The following is an 18,860-nucleotide window of genomic DNA, read 5'->3' as shown; positions in this document are numbered from 1 at the left end:
TTTGAGCATATATATATATATTTGAGCATATATATTTGAGCAAACCCCATGTCCTTGTCCATATACTATATATATATATATATCAATGTATTTGATTCAATACTGGACCCAATCAATATAAACGACCTCCAGATGACGTCAGGTGTGTGAATAGGTCTCACTGTACGACCGCAACGTTGTTCGCCCCAACACGATCATTGGCACCTACCAATTCGACGTCATGTCCATCTACTGCCGGGTACGATATAGCAATATACGCAAGTTCAACTAACCAATAAACCTATCGAAGACTTATAGATGAAACGATTTTCGTCATTCTCATGTGCTATACATGAAAATTTTTAAAAATAATTATAGTACCATTCTCATATATATATATCTGTCGTCTATGTACGTAGCCGAAACGAGAAATCTATCGGCAATGGGTCGCACTGGTCGACTACAAGAGCAAACAAGACAGCGGCATCCAGGTACAGTTTGCCCCTTGTGTCATCATCACTTCAAACCCTTGCTGTTCATCTCGTCCATAAAGTCGATACAAAACTTGTTCATATATTCTTTCTATATCGATTTGGAATCGCCTCGTGTTTATTCGGATGGGTTTGCTCCAGGGGTTTCTCTTGCTGAGTTTGGCCATGGCGGGACCAGGCGAGTCCTTTCCCGTACACGACCTCACGAGTCTGTCGACGGCCGTCGAGTCGCCGGCCATGCTGCTGCTTCCGCCCACCGTGGAGCAGCATGTGCACTTTCTCGTCGTAACCGTGTACGTTGCCGAAGACGTGCCGCCCATGGACGTGCACACGCTGTCGCCGGCGGGCATCGGCATTGACGCGTTTGTTCGCGTCGATTTTGCCGGGAATCGCAAGTGCAAATCGAGTGTGGTGACGGTGAAAGGCACGAGTAATCTGTCGGTCCCGTTCTTCGAGGAGCTGTGGATTCCAGTGATGATGCCCACTATGAGCCGTCGGATCACCATCAGCCTCCGCGACCGCGAGTTTGGCCGGTCCAGCGACGTCGTCGGCACATTTGCACATGATTTCCAAGCTGTGCCACTAGTCACGCACGACCTCGCCGACCCCACCAACCTCGTGTACTTACGGTGCGATTCATTATTGTGGTAGCCTTGCCGTTTGGCATCGTATATATTTGCATGGGGTATATATATATATATATATTGTGCTTTTGAGTGAAATTTCGTGTTGTGGCGTGGTTTCTCGTTGGAATTTAAATCGATTTGATTGGCTACCTCAGATGAGCTCAAAATTATTAGCCAATCAAAACCTTCTCAATGAAATTCAACAACCAATCAGATCGATTGATGGATCGGTTTGGTCGGCGCGATTCGATTGCACCCCCCCCCCCTCCCCAAATTTGTATCAAATCGACAATATATATATATATATACTACGTAGTATATATATCGTTGGTGGACGATGCTTAGATGGTTGCATCTTTCTCGCTGATGGTGTATCGCTTGGCATCTACCAGTAGTTTTACATCTACAATGTTTGGTGACATTTGTCTGTATGATTTGCCATTGAATATATATGATATATATATATGGCCGCCTCGACACTTCAATATATATATATATATATAGACGCCTCGACACTTGCATATAAATGTATATATATATATATATATATGGATGCCTTTAAGCATTCACACTCGATATCACCAAAATTGCTTATACTTCTTGCATATGTCATCTTCAACTTCCCCGCCATCGCATAGTGCTCACCTCAAACGTCTGATATGACAGCGAGGTGCCGCTTCGATACATCAACCTGTACGGCCCGCCGCTAAAGCACGCGGACGCGAAAGCCGGCGACATGATGAAGCGGTATCCGGACCACGCCTCCACGTACCGCGGCCGCCTCCTCGTGAGTTTTGCCCACGTGTCGCAGCCGAATCCGGACGACAGCGACCGCTTCGTCGTCAAAGAAGTCGAAGACGAGGACTGGGAGGCACTTAAACCCCCTTTGACGCGCTATGTGCTGCGTCTGAGTCTGCTCGCGGGGCAGGATTTGCCCTCGGTACGGGCCAAAACGGGTCTCCCCGCTCGTTTGTTTGTCGTGGTGGCCATCGGACCCCATGAGCTGCGCTTTGAAGCCAACGCCGCCAAGTACTTACGTGCTGCTTGTCCTCCTCTTCCTTGTTGTTGTTGTTGTATGTAGTATATATATCGTTGGTGGACGATGCTTAGATGGTTGCATCTTTCTCGCTGATGGTGTATCGCTTGGCATCTACCAGTAGTTTTACATCTACAATGTTTGGTGACATTTGTCTGTATGATTTGCCATTGAATATATATGATATATATATATGGCCGCCTCGACACTTCAATATATATAGACGCCTCGACACTTGCATATAAATGTATATATATATATATATATATATGGATGCCTTTAAGCATTCACACTCGATATCACCAAAATTGCTTATACTTCTTGCATATGTCATCTTCAACTTCCCCGCCATCGCATAGTGCTCACCTCAAACGTCTGATATGACAGCGAGGTGCCGCTTCGATACATCAACCTGTACGGCCCGCCGCTAAAGCACGCGGACGCGAAAGCCGGCGACATGATGAAGCGGTATCCGGACCACGCCTCCACGTACCGCGGCCGCCTCCTCGTGAGTTTTGCCCACGTGTCGCAGCCGAATCCGGACGACAGCGACCGCTTCATCGTCAAAGAAGTCGAAGACGAGGACTGGGAGGCACTTAAACCCCCTTTGACACGCTATGTGCTGCGTCTGAGTCTGCTCGCGGGGCAGGATTTGCCCTCGGTACGGGCCAAAACGGGTCTCCCCGCTCGTTTGTTTGTCGTGGTGGCCATCGGACCCCATGAGCTGCGCTTTGAAGCCAACGCCGCCAAGTACTTACGTGCTGCTTGTCCTCCTCTTCCTTGTTGTTGTTGTTGTATATATATATATGCGAGAACGAATTAATCAACGAGGTTGTGTGTGGCGGATTGTAGGAACGGCAGCATTGTGTGGGGGCTGACCCAGGAGATGAAAAATATTGTGCTCGCGTCCGACTTGACCCAAGTCCCAGATATAATTGTCACGCTGTGCAAAGAAACATCCGACACGGACGACCCCGTGGGCGTGTCGTTTGCGCGTCTTCGGGCGGGGGATGTCGTCGCGCGGGGCATGGAGCCGGCTGTGACGTGGCTACACCTGCGCCAAGAAATCTGCCGCAAAGGAAGCATCCCCGTCGGACAGCACCCGGGGTCGCTTTTGCTGCGTATGGCGTTTGCAAGGGAAGAAGTCGCGGCGAGGCAAGTCTGGGCGAACGACGCGAGTTTGGTTACACCCACGATTCCAGCTCTGGTACACGCCGTCAATCTAATATATATATGTACATAATATATTACATACCTGAATATATGGAATATAAAGATGTATATAGGAATTGGCACATGCACACTGTATATACGTGTCTTGATGTGGAACGTCCAATATATTATATATAGTATGGATTGATCGTTTCGAGCGCTATTTGGGGATTGAGATTCGAAGAGTGATATAAAATCGAATATTATGTACAAAACCCAAGCAAGTATATTATGATTGGTGGGACTAGTGGTTCTTTGGAACTTGATTGGTCTATTGAAAAGGTGTGTTGATTCGTCGATCGATTCTCGGCCGATTTTTATTCACAATGCATTGACCACTCCAAATTCGAAGCACTTTCTTCACAAGGCTACTACGTAGTACTGTAGTACTAGTATACAGTATATATGTGGAACCATTCGATGGCTGCTTTTCACGACTCGAGTTGGGGAGACGTTCGACACATGATTATCTTATTAGCGCGCAATGAATAATAATTTAAAAAAATGTTTATCTAATTTAATAATCTATTTTATTTTAAATTTAATTCTACCCACATTTCAAAATAATAATTAATTTTTTTTATCTAATTGTATAATTTTGGGACGTAGGTTCGGGTGCACATTTTTCAATGCAAAGGGCTGGTGGTGGACGATTTAAAATCCAAAGGCACGTTGCCAGACCCGTTGGTCCAAGTGCATTTCAACGGCGTGACCAGGAAGACCAAGCCCCGCAGCCGGACGCTGGACCCTCTATATTACGAATCGCTTCAATTTGACACGACGATTCCTGCCAAGGCCGAATACGCTGGGGAGGTGTGGATTCAGGTATGTATAGATAGTATTGTCTTTGTTTTACCCCAAGATTCTTGGTTGACTTTTGTGCTGATTCACCAAATCTATCGATCGATTCTTTATTGTATGTACAGTGTGGTCGTTGTAGTCACACTAATTTAAGTCATACACTATTTAAACGTTGACGCGAGTTTCCTGCAAACTGATTGGCTCGATACTTTTGCCGATGATTCTTGTGTCGTCCATTTGGTTGTGTCGATGTTCATTATTCTCCATGTCGATCCAGTTTAGAAGAAACACAGTACAATATGACGCTGTATTGTTTAGTCCAGGATGTTGTGGTGGCTGTTTTGATGATATTGGACACGTACGTACCTGCGTAGGTGGTTAATAAAATCGGGTTCAACACTGTCAAATACATGGGCGAGTACCGCGTGCCGCTGGCCAAGTGCACCAAGGCATCGACGGTGCCGTACCCGTCGTGGGTGCCGCTGACCAAGTCGGACTTGATGGACGATGCCGTGGCCGCGGGTCAGCTGCTCGTGTCGGTCCAGATCATCGAGCACCCCACGGCCGAAGATCGGACGGCAGCATTGCCGTCGATCGTGCCAGAGTGCCGCGAAGCGTACGTCGACATCATCGCGCTCGGTGTGCGCAATCTCAAAAATAACAACTTGCTACACATTCAAGTACGTTGCAAATATGTGGGATGTTATACAATAATGTTGGCGAGAATCATATATGGTGCGTGACATGAATATATATGTCTAGATATATGTTTATATACTACCAGTAGTGTAGTAGTATATGGATTTGGTACGAATTTAATATCGCATACACGGATCCCGAATCGCTCCCATTGGTCAATCTGAAAATGCTTGTCGCTGATTGGCTACATTATTATGATTATTTGACCTGTGGAATCGGACACCCACAGATTTGGGATATACATCTGAATCGGGCTGAATTGTTGCGAACATATTTGGACCACCAAATAATACTTTCTACCCTCCTTTTGACACCAAACACAACCGCAGTCTCATGTTGTGTGTATAGAATCCGTTTGTCGAGTTTGAACTCACGGGATTGAACTCGACGAGCGGGGAAAATAATATCCAACGACGCACCAAGGCGAGCCATGAACCCACGAGCAAAAATGCCAACTTTCTCGAGCGCCTGGTCATCCCCACCCGACTCCCCATCGACATTTTGTTTGCGCCTCAATTGGTGCTCAAGGTACGCTTGACATAAGAACAGATCACGGCCTGATTCATATGACGGGTACAGGTGTACGACAGCACTTTGGCAGGGCTCCACCAGCCTCTCATAGCTTCGTGTGTGATCGACTTGACCCTCAAGCTCCCGTGGAGTCCGAGCTACGAGCCACCGCAACAACAGGCGTTTGATTACCACATCGACGCAGCCAAGAAGCGCAGCAAGCAAAGGCGGGTGGTCCAACCGAAAGCCGAAACGCCAGCCATCGAGGTGGCATCATCTAATGGAGACAGCAAACACGAGAAACATGCGACAGCGGGTACTAAACACGAGGTCTCACATTCAGTGTTACATGTAGTCACTCGACTGATAACTAGATGCAGAACCTACCGGCAACAACGATCTCGACGACGACGACGATAATGGCGACAGCCACCCGTCGCGCCACCGTGTCGCAGACTCGGACGATGAAGATGGCAATGTAACTGCTGTATATATATATATATATATATATGATTGACACACGAATGATATTTTGTTGACGATAGCTCGTGGACGAGATATTACCCCCAGAAACCCACGACGACGACGGCACGGGCATCGGGGTGCTGGCGTTACCAGCCGTGTCGTTTGAAGCCACGGACGAGTCCAAGCAAGACCCGGCGGTGCTCTACCAAGTCCAGCAAGCGCACGATCGCCGGTTGTTTGCGTCTGTCCAAGATGCCAAGAAAAAAGGACAAGTGTACTTTGTGTCAGACCCAAATGCAATGGTTGCGTCTAGCTTCACCAGCCCGGACGACGAAGCCCATGCTCTCGACAGCCCAGCGTACTATGCTGGGCGCGACTGGTGGCTCAAGGTACCCTAACGACTAGAGCTAGTCCTTGTGCATAATCCACAGTATCGCATACCGATTACAAAATATCTCACGTATCGCATTTAGATTGCAAAATACATTGCAGTGTGTTGAAATTGCTCGTCCACCATGTTGTGTGTGTATTTGCAACACGACTCTGTAGTTACCTGAACGATATCGTTTTCAATCGCGATATGGAGTGTGTCGATGCCGCCTTGACTTTTTACATGGACATGTGACTCGTTGAAACGCTGGCTCCATGTTTGCCTATATATATATATATAAATGTGATAATGATTGACGTTCTGCTGCATGTAGTTGGAAGGCGAAGAGCTCGAGGATTTTCTCAAAACGGCGCCGTTCGAGTCTTACGCGCTGTTTCGCGCGCACACGATGATTCCGTCGTTTTTTCGCAAAAAGAAGACCAAAGTGCAGGTGCAGACAGGCATTTTCAAGGGGCTCGTGGTCGTCACGCTCAAGCCGCAAAAGACCAACCCGCTGATCGACTTTGTGTCCCTCACCGACCCCCAGCCGTACGAAGTGCGCGTGTACGTCCTCAAAGCAGCCAACTTGCAGCCCAAAGACCGCAACGGACTCAGCGACCCGTACTTGAGGCTCACGCTGGGCAAAACCAAAGTGAATGGACGCGCCGCGTACAAAAAGAAGACGCTCCACCCAGACTTTTACAAGTGCTACGTGTTCGATACGACTATTCCAGGTATATATATATATATATGTCTGTAATGTATATAAATATATATATTTATATGTATGTAATGTATATATATTTAAATGTATGTAATGTATATATATATATAATATATATATAGTGTTTGACGCACAACTTATAATTTGTTTCTCCCGTGGCGGTTGGTTCCATGAGATATCGCCGGACCTGTGAAACATGATGATATATATAGATCGAAGTTTCAGAGGCGACTCTTTGTTCGTTTTAGCCAATCATACTGCAACCTTCATTCTTTTTAACCAATCATAATGCTTTCCTCAATTTATTGGTGATTTCAACAATCCCCCAACATTGGAAAAGAAGCAATATATATGCAAGAGGCCGATGTGACAGGAGGAATCCCGCCAAATTATATGGTCAATATATTCAGAAACCAATAACGTGGCAATATATATATGTAGGGCCGTCGCAGTTGGCGATTCAAGTGTGGGACTACGATCGAATGGGCACCGACGACTTTATAGGGGAAACCGTCATTGACTTGGAAGACCGATGGTACCACAGCATGTGGCAGGACATTGGATTCAAACACCCTCAAGTACTATATATTTACTATATATATATATATATTGAAAGCAAGAGTATATATATATATACAATGGTTTGGTGGTTTATGTTGCTAGTTGGACGGATCGGGCATCTTGAAACCGATTGAACACCGACATTTGTGGACGGGCAAAGAGTCGACGTCGCAGGTACGATTTTCTTGATATATATATCTTTGATTTGCTCATATATATGTATACGAAATAATAGGGGTCGTTGCAATTGTGGGTGGATATTCTCACACCTGCTCAAGCCGCGTTGTACGAACCGGTCAACATCGAGCCGCCTCCGCCGCAGAAATTTGAAGTCCGCGTCGTGATCTGGCGGTCCGAAGGCGTGACCGACCGTGATGTACGACCTATGACGACCGTAGTTTCCAAATGGACGTTTCACTCACTCATACATCAAATTTGGTTGACTTGTGTGCTGAATCGCCAACTCTATCGATATCGATTCTTTGTACTGAACTTTGTATGTAAAAAGGGGTCCTGTGGTGATTTGTATCACACTAATTGAAGGCAAACACTAATTTGACTGTGTTGATGGTTTCCTGCAATTTGATTGGCTAAATCCTTCAGCCCAATCTTCTTCTGTATTATATTTGGTTGTGTCGATTCATTCGCACATGTCACTCGAGTTTAGAATAAGCACACGACAATATTGTCGATTTGATAGTACAAATTTGGGTGCAATCGAATCGCGCCGCCCAAACCGATCCACAATCGATCTGATTGGTTGAATTGCATTGAGAAAGTTTTGATTGGCTAATCATTTTGAGGTCATCTGAGGTAGCCAATCAAAAATCGATTTAAATTCCAACGAGAAACCACAACACGAAATTTCACTCGAAAGCACAATATCTTTGTTGTTGTAGATGAACACGATGAACGATCTGTTTGTGAAAGCGTGGATGGAAGGCACAAAACCACAAACTACTGACACGCACTGGCGGTGCTCCACGGGAAAAGGCAGCTGGAACTACCGGCTCAAGTTTACAGTGCAAATGCCCATGAAACCAGAGTACGGCCGGCTCACGATTCAATTGTGGGACAAGGATTTGGCCAAGTGGAACGATCTTATTGGTACGATTTACAACCGACTTTGTGTTTATACGAGACGTATCTAAAGTTAACCAAAGGTTTGGTTTAATTTGGGCATTTGGGTTTATTATATCGATTTTTTACGAGGAAAGTTACGGTGTCTGTGGGAGGTTTTCTTCTGTAAAACAAACATTTTTTTAAATCACTGTTTATATATGACGATATATGTCTTGCATAGGCGAATCGCAGCTAGATTTGTACAAGTGGATCCACAAAGCGTTCCATGAAAAGCGCACGGTGCGGCCGTTCAAAGAGCAAAACACGGGCAAAAAAGGCGGATTCTTGGCCCAGGTAATATATATATACTTGTCATGACAATACTATTGGAATGCAATAAAAACACTATTCTTGACGACGATTACGACTATATTGGATAGTATATATTAAAAACTAGGTTTTTGGATTGGTGGATTTGATGTGTTCGAGTAGAACGAAGAAGATGAGAGCAGCGACGATGAAGACGACGATAACGAAGGCGACCACGGTCCCGACTTGGAAAACAACAACAGCGAGCAACACAAACCCCTGCTGGACTCGAAGAAAAAGAAATTACACTCAAAACTCAAGAAAAAGATCACCAACGTGCTCAAAAAGGTGAAACGGCGCAAGCAAACACTCACGCCGGACGAGCGCCAACGGCGGAAAGCGGAAAAAGAGTCCAACGACAAGGACGAAGCATTCCAGTCGATCCTGGTAAGTCCCTTGTGTCACCTTGGGTTTGGCGTGTATGGTGATGTGTGGAATCCAATTTGAGCTATATATATATATCAAGGTTTGGAATCAATCTATGTATTGAAGAATATGCATGTACAAATAAATATATACCCTTCAAGATATATTATATATGCTTCAATATGTATTGATTATAAACCGTTTTGTATCATTATATATATATATATAAATTTTGATACATATATTTATGTATATATATATATATTCTTCAAAATAAATATTGATTCCAAATCGTGTTGTATCATAGGATATGCTGGGCATGGGCCGACTGTCAGATGACTCGGACTGGCTCGAAATGCGATACACGAACCGGGAAGCGGGCATCTCCGAGTCCATGGTACCAATTCCAATCAAGTTGAAATCACATCAGCCGAGAAAGAATAATATTATTTATGAAGACTAAAGAATTATATTATGTATTCATATTATTTTTTGGTAGGGCAAATTGGGGGTGTGTATTCACATCGTCCCTGAAGCCGAGTACTTGGCGACGCCAGTGGGGTCTGGCCGCGACGAGCCCAACATCAATCCGTACCTTCCCCCCACCGTGGGGCGTATTCGATTCAGTGCGAATCCGTTTTCGATGCTAAAAGAACTGGTAATGACGCATAAAAAATATATATTTATGACCGTACTAGTCTGCTCGTGGTCACTTATTATGTTTATTTTTCTATAGCTGGGGCCAGAATTGTGTGGCAAATTGGCGTGTTTTGTGTGCTGTGCAGGGTGTCTCAGTTTCATGGCGTTGTTCGGGGCGAGCATCATGAGCACGCTGACATTTTACCAACAGCTGCAGAACCAAAAGGACAAATTGTAACATACCATAACATACTGGGAAAAGTACAAACCTTGTGGATACTATACAGTATACTAGTATTATGCAAAACCAACATTTGTGTGGTTTTTTATGATTGGGCAAACAAGCTCAGAAAGTCCTACCAGGTCATCGTTAGTTCACTTTAGAATCACTCTATATATATATATATGCATACCACACCCAACGACGTGCGCAACGAACTCGACTCGGGGGGTGCTGGGGGGGTTGTCGTCGCCGAAAAGTTAAAGTCGTCGAGCTTCAAGTCGTCCGTGGTAGCCGTGTTGACACCTTCGGAATTCGTTTCAGGACCTCCGTCGCTACCACACTTTAGTTGGACTTGCAACCATTTAATTTCGACGACATGTAGTTAGTACCCCCCGGCACTGGACGTGGTAGCCACGAGCCATTCAGGCAACTGGGCGGCCAACGTGTTTTCAAAAAACGGATGGGGCTCGTCCTTGAGCCATTGCGGTGGCCTACCGAATATGACATTTTCACACGACTTAATAGTCTTCATTCTTAAAGTACCCGTGGATGGACCCTCCTCTTTGAAGCATCGAGCTGTGACGACGGTCTAGGGCACTAGTCTACATATACATATATACAACAGACAGCATGAGACACATATCGTCACCGGCGGTCCCCCCCTACCTTGACCACGACGGGGTCTTCGGCCCGGGATTGCAACGTGCGACGCATCTCGTCGTACGCCGCGGATGGCGGCGCGGCGGCACTGGGGGTGCGGTACCGCCGGCTATGGCTGCTTGCGTTGGACTGGTTACTGTTGTTGCGGGGGTTGTTGTTGGTCGTGACTTCGATGCGGAATGGCATCGGGACGGTTTCGTCCACAGGATCGAATCCGTCGCGCGTCGGGTCGTGGCTTTGAATTCTGCGCATGTCTCGCCGTGTTCGAAACCGATGGATCGTGTCTTCCAACTAGACCAATTGACATGGAAATCGATACGTGAAGCGCGTTGGACTGATTGTGGAAATGACAGCCACACGATATATAGTATGACGTACGCTTTGCTCGTTGATTTCACACGAGCCTGGAAATGTGTCGTGGATGTGCTTTTGCGATGCCGACAAGTGCTTGTGCCGCGACGGCGGCCGCCGTTTGAGGGGCGCGGGGCGACGACCTTTCTCCGGGGGATGGTCAAAGTCGTCGTTGTCGTCATCCGAGACCTGGTCCACCAAATGCGTTGGGAACGCGTGGCACTGCCTGGACGGAGGGCGATCAAAGATCTACAATCGAAAAAGAATGCCGAATTGGCATAAGAGACCTAAGAACTTTGAATGGACAGCATAGGTGTGTGAACAGCGTTTTAGTACATACGTCGTCGTCGTCGACTGCTGTACGCGACCCACGGCAGCTTCCAGCGCTCAGGTTGCCTCGATGGTTGTTGGAGTTGGCCCGGCTACTTTTGGTTGGAATTGGCTGGCGTGGCGGGGGCGTCACGTACTTGTTCAAGTCGATTTCGTTGATGTCGTAGTCGTACACGTCCGTGGTGTCATCGTTGTTGTCCTTGTGGAACGAGCTTGCGTGGAATGGAAACGACGCCAGGATAGAGTTGTCCGAGGCAACGCCCCCGTCGTCCCATTGTGAGAACGACGCCGAATTGTATCGATGGCGCGGCTGCTGTCGTGGGGGGGCATGGTGCTGCTGCTGCCCCCCTCCAACGCCCGCCTTTTGTCGAATGGACGCATTGGGTCGTGGACCAGTGTACAACTCGACACGATCGTCGTCAAAGTCGAGGCCGGACGACGGCACGGTTGTGTCGACTGCAAAGGACTGCTTTTGCCGACGACTCTGCCGCGACGACTTTCTCGAAGACGACGCCTTGCCGTCACAAAAGGCAAACGAATGACTCGGATGTTTAGCATAGGAGGGTTCCGACGGCGCGTCGAATATGTCAACAGGCATGACGGCGACTCTGTGCAACCTTTCTTGGGTGAGGTCGGATGGCTAATTTTAGCTGCGATCCTTGAAACGGTAACATCAGACTCACTTCATAACCATACCACGAATCCTTTGTATTACTAGTACTGCGTACGAAGGACTACTGTTCATATGACAACGGTCTAGCGCGATCACAAGTGCATGCGGAACAACCTGTAGGCTGGTCGGACTTTATTGGTATACAGTACCTGGTATCCCAGCTGTGGCAAATGAACTGCAGTATTGGACATGGCCATTGGCAATCCTAATTGGTCAATTCATGAAACGGATGCGACACTGATTGGACATAAACGCGTTGCCCATGTGCCAACTGAAGGACATCGACATGCTTGTGACGCAACACAGCACCCAGGAGCAAATGAATATTTGTTGCCAAGGAGAAGGCCACATTCGAGGTTGAAAGCTTGAAGGAAAGCTCACTTCACGTTCATTAATCCTTGATGTCATGATGTTCAGTCAATCGTCACCACGCTCTATGCCACAATCGACCTGTCGCAACAACAATAGGAACCTGCTCCTTGCAGTTAAGAGCTGCAGGGCTAAGTTACTTAGAACTTCGAAGTACAACGTAGTGCAATACTTTGAATTAGCTAGAAGCCATCAGTCCATCCCACGTGTAAACTAACTTTATCAAGCTTTTCGAGTGATCTACGAAAGCGCATCAGAGGTGAATTTGGTGACACTCCAGCTCCAAATGAGCAAGCTGGAGTGGAGCGAACGATCGTGACTAGAAACGTTCACCGATAAGTCCCAAGAGTTCACGAGAAAACTCACCGCCGCTGAGGACTCGACGCCCGACAGCGCACACATAAACCGGTTCCTGTGCCTTCGCACCCCACGCTTTGCCAACATGTACATCACCCGAGAGCGACGGAACAGAAACGCGTACAAAACACCACCCTCGATCCTAGCCGAACTCAAGTTAGACGATGAGAGACGAAACCTGGCTTTACTATTAATAGAGGCGACAATAACTTACTACGTACTGGTAGTACAATATGTTCAGTGTCCAGTAACTGTGAGCTTAGGTTATTACACTGTACATGTGGTGACGGTTTGATGGTGCTGGACCAGCAACAGTCACGATGCCTGTTGGCCAATGATGGCCCTCAGTTTCTACTCTCCCATACAATTTCCTGTACTAGTCTGATTGAGTGTGAGAGCGTGTGATCCACTCTCATCGTAGCCAATCCAATGTCGCCTTCCATTACAAAAAGCCAATGAAAGGCCAGCGTTTTGCAGCATCGAACCAGGCCGTTTGCCGAGGAGTGACATTCACGAGGTTAACTTGCTTTGCTCGAATCCAACAGTGACGACCATGCCACCGGTCGACACCCCCGCCAAGCCTGCCATCGAAGACGACTACGGCATCATGGAGGCATGCAAGCAGGTCTTCCGCGTGCCGTCGTTCACGTTGGAGAGCGGCGTGACGCTGGATGACGTGCATGTCAACTACAAAACGTTTGGCGTGCTCAACGCCGCCAAGGACAACGTCCTCTTTGTGTGCCACGCGCTCACGGGCAACGCCGCATTGGACACATGGTGGGGCGGGTTGCTCGGCGACGGGAAGCCCTTCGACACGTCCAAGTACTTGGTCGTGTGCGCCAACATTTTGGGCTCGTGCTACGGCACCACGGGCCCGACCTCAATCAACCCCCACACCGGAAAGCGATACGGCGGGTCGTTTCCTGACGTGACCGTTCGAGACACAGTGCGCCTGCACATTCGACTAGTCGTCGACGAGATCGGCGCGTCGGAGGTCTGTCTCCTGTCTGCCTTGGGGTTATCTCCATTATCTCAAGTTGGCCAACTGTAGGTTGCATGTGTCGTGGGCGGGTCCTTGGGCGGTATGCAAACCCTTGAGTGGGGATTTTTGGGTCAAGGGCTGGTCCAGAAGATTGCCGTCATTGCGTGCGGCGCCCAGCACTCGGGGTGGCAAATCGGAATCAGCGAAGTCCAGCGCCAAGCCATCTACAGAGTACACCTAGAAAAAATGTCTCATCGTTGTTATATTGTCCTTTTACTCAACATTTGGACTTTTGTGCTGAGTTTCCAAATCTATCAATCTATTTTTTGTGCTGAATTTTGTATGGAAAAAGGGAGGACGTGTCGTGCTTGGAATCACCGAATTAGGCCTCACACTAATTCGATGTTTCCTGCAATCTGATTGGCTCAATACGATTTCTGCCGAAATATACTATAGATTTATGTGTCGATTCATTTTCTCCGAGTCACTCCAGTTTAGAATAATATGTTGCAACTATAACGGTAGGACCCAAACTACCGCCATGGAGACTACGACGACGCGGCGCCTCCACATAGCGGACTCGCCCTCGCGCGGCAGATCGCCATGATCAGCTACCGCACGCACGATGTGTACACGGATAAATTTGGCCGACACACCCAAGTCGACGACGATGCCGCCGGAGTGTTTACAGTTCAGTCGTACTTGGACTACCAAGGGCGCAAGTTCCTCACTCGCTTCGACGCCAACGCATATATTGCCATCACCAAGATGATGGACACACACGACATTGGCCGGGGTCGCGGCGGTTCGTGTTTGCTCCGTATTACGTGGCAGCCCGCCCCGTTGACCGTGTTTTTGTCGTAGGGGTCGAGGCGGCGTGCCGGCAGCTCGAGGCGCTGCCGATCCTGATCGCCGGTATCGAATCGGATTTGGTGTACCCCCTCAGCGAACAAGCCCAGCTACACGCGTACTTGCCGCACTCGGTGTTCCACTCAATTCAATCGCCCCATGGCCACGATGGGTTTTTACTGGAGCAGGACATCGTGGGGAAGGCACTGACGGCATTTTTGGAGTAAGTTTTGAAGCGGACTTGGTGCACGTCTGACAAGAACCCAACGAGACGACGGAAGATATATATTTGTTCTCTCGTTGGCTTCGTCAAGTCACTTTGACGTTGCCGCAGTGGTCGGTTGAGAAAGGGTTTAACCTACAATAACACCAAACATGTACACACAGTGTAACTACCCAGAATTATTCAGCGTCAACAGCACTAACTTACCCTTGTCACTTTACTGGTCAAGTGAACAACATTATGACTTTGGCAAATGTGAAGATCTCTAGTTAGATATTACTACGTACTACGAAGTAGTACGTTACATATGTATTAGTAAGTAGTACACTACTAGTAACATGTTATAAGAGCATCTCCAACTTAGAACCGAATCTTTCACCCGCCTTGAGGATTGCATTATAGCCAAAGGGGGCCTTTTTGTGTTGTGATCGAAGTTCGAGTGAATTCTCATGGACAGTGAGAATGTTCTGGATGCCACCCCATAAAATTATGCCATAAACCGTTTTGGCAAGTTCGCAAAATTTTCCCAAAGTCTCATATCAGAAAGAAGTATCTACAAAGTTGTCTGGATGCTAGTTGAATTATGGAGAAAATTAGTCGATTTCTGATTGAAGTGCAAGACTTCAACATGTATAATACACAAACCTTCATAAAACACCCAATTCTCAAGAAAATTGTGGTACTGTATATTGTTTTGAAGTTTGGAGGCATCGAGACTCACAAAATCTCGAAAAATGGAATATTTTGATTTTGGCGACTTTTCTTCGAAAAACGGTCGTTTTATGCCAATTTTTGTGCCATCCAGACCCGGCCTAACAGTATAAATCTCTGCAAGCAAGATTTGATAAAGATTTGTTGAAATACGGCGTTTTGGGCCTGACAGTGAATATTGCAATATTTCCGGTTCCTTATTACTGTTTTCTGACAGAAAAAAGTTTGAACTGCATTTGTCCAATTTTTACGTAACGTTATATCTTATTCGATCGATAGTTCTCCTTCCATCGTGACATCCAGTGGTCACATCAAAACAATTTGAAAATATTTTCTCACCTCCCATTTGAAAAGGGAATTCTTTGTCAGAATACTATTTGACAAAAATTTCTGTGGCTTCCAGACTCATCCTACCGGTAGTACCGGTAGTATTATGTACTAGTATTCGATTCGAAGTTGGAGTGGCAGGCCAAACGCAGACAATCGACTAGCCAATGAAATTGCTTCAATCCTAAATTCCAACCAATGGTAGTCCGGCCAATGCTTTGGCGCATTTGTCCTAACGTTAGTTGAACTATTTATATTCAATTTTCGTATGGTATACTTCCTCTGTTCCATATTAGTTGCGACATTTTACTTCCGGTCGCCCCCAAAAATTGAATTCTTGTCCAAATTCGATGCATGATATCACGTTCAAACGAGAATCAAAATCTACAGGTATGCCCTATTGACTGCAAAGCTCGGAAAGCAAATTTTGGCGCTCAATTTTCACTTCGCCATCGGGTCTCCGAATAAAAATTCAAAATACGATTTTCACAATTAAATTTTCCGGGACCTGAACACGTCGAGCACCATGGCGCGCCAATCCACCGGAAGAGAGCTCTCACACGCCAAGAAGATGGAGGTGATCCGTTGCTTGCATACCCTGTCGACCAAGGGCAAACTTGCCCGCGGGGCAATCCTCACCACGGCCTCCGAGCACGAAATCCACCGGACCACCATATCGCGCATCTGGAAGGCCTTTCAACGAAACGAATTGCTACCATCGTTGAAAGCTGGCCGTGTAGGCCACTCGCCGGTATACACGGCACACCTCGTCGCCAGCACCGTCCGCGAACTACCCCAGTCACTCCGCTCGACGATGCGCGACATTTCCGAGGCCACTGGAATTCCTCTTGGATCCTTGCACCGAGCGCTCAAGGTTGGAACGCTCCATCGACGCACCACTCGCATAAAGCCTCTGCTGACGGACGAAAACAAGGCGAAGCGTCTAGAATTTTGCCGAAACCCCGACATTCGATGGCATGTGGGATGTCGTTCACCTTGACGAAAAGTGGTTCAACGCTGACAAGAACGTCCGCAAGGTGTGTCTGGCGGAAGGTGAAGAGCCTGAGCAGCGCGCATGGTCAAGCAAGCGCTTCATCCCAAAAGTGATGTTCCTCGCGGCCGTGGCACGCCCTAGACATGACTTGGAGCGTGGTGTCGACTTTGATGGGAAGATTGGCATCTGGCCGTTCGTGCAGTACCAACATGCTCAGCGGAGCTCGCGCAACCGTCGAGCGGGAACTCTTGTGGCAACGTGGGTGAACGTTGATGCACCCATGTACCGGGACTACGTGCTCACGCGAGTCATTCCAGCTATCAAGGCAACGTTCGCTACCATCAACAAGCGCGTAGTTCTCCAGCACGACAATGCAACGCCACATGGAGGCATAACCGACGCTGACCTTGTGCCGGTCTCCACGGATGGGTGCGCGTTTGTCGTTCGCTGCCAGCCACCAAACAGCCCAGATCTCAATGTGTTGGATCTGGGCTTCTTTGCGTCAATCCAAGCTTTGCAGTACAAATTGGTTAGTCTGTGGAAGATGTTATTCGTGCTACGCTCGCTGCGTTTGACCAGAGTTGCGGAGAGGCTCTGGACAAAGTGTTTCTTACCTTGCAAGCGGTGATGCGCCTTGTTTTGGAGAACAATGGTGGCAACCACTTCCGCCTGCCGCACTTGCGCAAGGATGCGCTGCGTCGTGCCAAAGCGCTCATGCCGAATGTCTCGTGCCTTGCATCTCTTTTGGGTTAAGCAGCCACTCAGGTTTTTAACCAATAACACGCAAGTTACTGCATCTCTGACCAATCGGATTGAAATGTCGCAAGTAATTTGGAAAAAGTGTGATTTTCAAATGTCACCGGTATATTGGAACAGAGGAAGTACAGGGTATACAAATATCCAGTTCAAATTTGGGTGAAAAGTACAATACATGACCGCAGAACACGTTGTTACATGTTAAATTCACATGTCAGTGCGAAAAATGGATCATGGATCTGGCAAATCAGCATCAAATTTTGGCTGCAAGGACAATATGTATGGCTCTGCTGAAATAGCAGCCGACCTCGGAGCATCACCACCGAATGCGACTCGCCAAACCCTTCGCCGTGTACAAATTACACCCCCTATCAAAATATGGATTGTCAAAGCAATATTTGGACTTACGAGTAGAGTTTAAGGACTTTGACAAGTGTATTTGAGAATGTCCTGGTCTGGATGGCACAAAAATTGGCATAAAACGGCCGTTTTTCGAAGAAAAGTCGCCAAAATCAAAATATTCCATTTTTGGAGATTTTGTGTGTCTGGATTCTTCAAAAAAATATACCACAATTTTCTTAAGAATTGGGTGTGTTATGGAGGTTTGTATTGATATTGAGACTTGCACTTCAATCGGAAATCGAATAATTTTCTCCATAATTCAACTGACGTCCAGACAACTTTGTAGATACACTTCTTTTTCCTGTATCACTGGATATGAGACTGTGGGAAATTTTTGCACACTTGCCAAAACGGTTTATGGCATAATTTTATGCGGTGGCATTCACAGCCCTTACAAATCCAGTAATACACTGTACCACTTGGGATTTACTCGGTGAAGAGGTCCAAAACGCCATAGTACAAAATGGACCTTTTACCTCCGTTTTGAAAATGGCATTTTGGTTAATTCCATTTTGCGAGAAAATGGAATATTGGTTTTGAAATGTTACCCTATTTATAGGGCCATCTGGCAACATCCGCATTATGCCATTTTGGGCTGGGTTTTGCCATTTTAGACCCAAAAACTCCAATTTAGGGCAAAATGACATTTGGAGAAATTTACTTGGTGCGTTTGGGAAAAGTTGGGAGATACTTTTTCTTTTGACATTTTGGCCTCATATGGCGTTTAAAAAAAAATAGGTCGA

At 46.9% G+C, this 18,860-nt stretch overlaps 4 protein-coding genes across 5 annotated transcripts in view; 3 read left to right on the top strand and 1 right to left on the bottom strand.

Annotated features, from left to right (window-relative positions):
* H257_10178 (hypothetical protein) overlaps positions 1 to 10,179 on the top strand; it is a gene marked incomplete at its 5' end in the record, with an annotated part of 11,903 nt that extends 1,724 nt beyond the window's left edge. Inside the window, 21 exons of the mRNA XM_009836641.1 lie at positions 155 to 238; positions 399 to 470; positions 612 to 1,099; positions 1,763 to 2,125; positions 2,985 to 3,339; positions 3,954 to 4,169; positions 4,520 to 4,825; positions 5,193 to 5,372; positions 5,424 to 5,670; positions 5,729 to 5,832; positions 5,900 to 6,208; positions 6,524 to 6,923; positions 7,355 to 7,491; positions 7,577 to 7,648; positions 7,710 to 7,850; positions 8,374 to 8,581; positions 8,778 to 8,890; positions 9,029 to 9,292; positions 9,579 to 9,668; positions 9,771 to 9,929; positions 10,008 to 10,179. Coding sequence (XP_009834943.1) covers positions 155 to 238; positions 399 to 470; positions 612 to 1,099; positions 1,763 to 2,125; positions 2,985 to 3,339; positions 3,954 to 4,169; positions 4,520 to 4,825; positions 5,193 to 5,372; positions 5,424 to 5,670; positions 5,729 to 5,832; positions 5,900 to 6,208; positions 6,524 to 6,923; positions 7,355 to 7,491; positions 7,577 to 7,648; positions 7,710 to 7,850; positions 8,374 to 8,581; positions 8,778 to 8,890; positions 9,029 to 9,292; positions 9,579 to 9,668; positions 9,771 to 9,929; positions 10,008 to 10,148 — 4,449 coding nt within the window. The 3' untranslated portion in view covers positions 10,149 to 10,179. The remainder of the gene's footprint in view (positions 1 to 154; positions 239 to 398; positions 471 to 611; positions 1,100 to 1,762; positions 2,126 to 2,984; positions 3,340 to 3,953; positions 4,170 to 4,519; positions 4,826 to 5,192; positions 5,373 to 5,423; positions 5,671 to 5,728; positions 5,833 to 5,899; positions 6,209 to 6,523; positions 6,924 to 7,354; positions 7,492 to 7,576; positions 7,649 to 7,709; positions 7,851 to 8,373; positions 8,582 to 8,777; positions 8,891 to 9,028; positions 9,293 to 9,578; positions 9,669 to 9,770; positions 9,930 to 10,007) is intronic.
* A 2-nt stretch (positions 10,180 to 10,181) lies between these two features.
* On the bottom strand, positions 10,182 to 12,111 carry H257_10177 (hypothetical protein). The gene is made up of 7 exons (XM_009836640.1): positions 11,485 to 12,111; positions 11,172 to 11,393; positions 10,800 to 11,084; positions 10,677 to 10,735; positions 10,523 to 10,624; positions 10,324 to 10,465; positions 10,182 to 10,266 (listed from the first exon to the last, which is right to left on the bottom strand). Exons 1-7 carry the CDS (start codon positions 12,070 to 12,072, stop codon positions 10,237 to 10,239), a joined length of 1,428 nt encoding a protein of 475 aa, XP_009834942.1. The 5' UTR covers positions 12,073 to 12,111; the 3' UTR covers positions 10,182 to 10,236.
* Positions 12,112 to 13,352: 1,241 nt separating this feature from the next.
* H257_10176 lies at positions 13,353 to 15,105 on the top strand. Of its 2 annotated transcripts, XM_009836638.1 has the most exons (4): positions 13,353 to 13,867; positions 13,925 to 14,086; positions 14,381 to 14,660; positions 14,720 to 15,105. In XM_009836638.1, the coding sequence occupies exons 1-4, from the start codon at positions 13,427 to 13,429 to the stop codon at positions 14,929 to 14,931; spliced, it is 1,095 nt and encodes a 364-aa protein (XP_009834940.1). In that variant the 5' UTR covers positions 13,353 to 13,426; the 3' UTR covers positions 14,932 to 15,105. The 2 variants fall into 2 exon arrangements, with proteins under 2 accessions (XP_009834940.1, XP_009834941.1); XM_009836639.1 differs by having other exon boundaries at positions 13,925 to 14,660.
* A 1,386-nt stretch (positions 15,106 to 16,491) lies between these two features.
* On the top strand, positions 16,492 to 17,712 carry H257_10175 (hypothetical protein; the record flags this gene model as incomplete). The annotated part of the gene is made up of 3 exons (XM_009836637.1): positions 16,492 to 16,839; positions 16,913 to 17,488; positions 17,539 to 17,712. 3 exons carry the CDS (start codon positions 16,492 to 16,494, stop codon positions 17,710 to 17,712), a joined length of 1,098 nt encoding a protein of 365 aa, XP_009834939.1.
* Positions 17,713 to 18,860: the final 1,148 nt, after the last annotated feature.

This window comes from Aphanomyces astaci (assembly GCF_000520075.1).
Source record: "Aphanomyces astaci strain APO3 unplaced genomic scaffold supercont1.26, whole genome shotgun sequence".
Classification (NCBI taxonomy): Eukaryota; Oomycota; class Saprolegniomycetes; order Saprolegniales; family Verrucalvaceae; genus Aphanomyces; species Aphanomyces astaci.
This window is presented reverse-complemented; position numbering and strand designations above follow the sequence as displayed.

What these genes read in the sequence shown, in the direction of transcription:
- H257_10176 (XM_009836638.1), top strand. Translation starts at nt 13,427, where the DNA reads ATGCCACCGGTCGACACCCCCGCCAAGCCTGCCATCGAAGACGACTAC. An exon ending in ACGAGATCGGCGCGTCGGAG is followed by an intron (nt 13,868 to 13,924) that starts GTCTGTCTCCTG and finishes GGCCAACTGTAG; the next exon opens with GTTGCATGTGTCGTGGGCGG. An exon ending in AGCGCCAAGCCATCTACAGA is followed by an intron (nt 14,087 to 14,380) that starts GTACACCTAGAA and finishes CTATAACGGTAG; the next exon opens with GACCCAAACTACCGCCATGG.
- H257_10177 (XM_009836640.1), bottom strand. Translation starts at nt 12,072, where the DNA reads ATGCCTGTTGACATATTCGACGCGCCGTCGGAACCCTCCTATGCTAAA. An exon ending in AAGACCCCGTCGTGGTCAAG is followed by an intron (nt 10,736 to 10,799) that starts GTAGGGGGGGAC and finishes ATGTATATGTAG; the next exon opens with ACTAGTGCCCTAGACCGTCG. An exon ending in TGCGCACGTCGTTGGGTGTG is followed by an intron (nt 10,267 to 10,323) that starts GTATGCATATAT and finishes ATGACCTGGTAG; the next exon opens with GACTTTCTGAGCTTGTTTGC.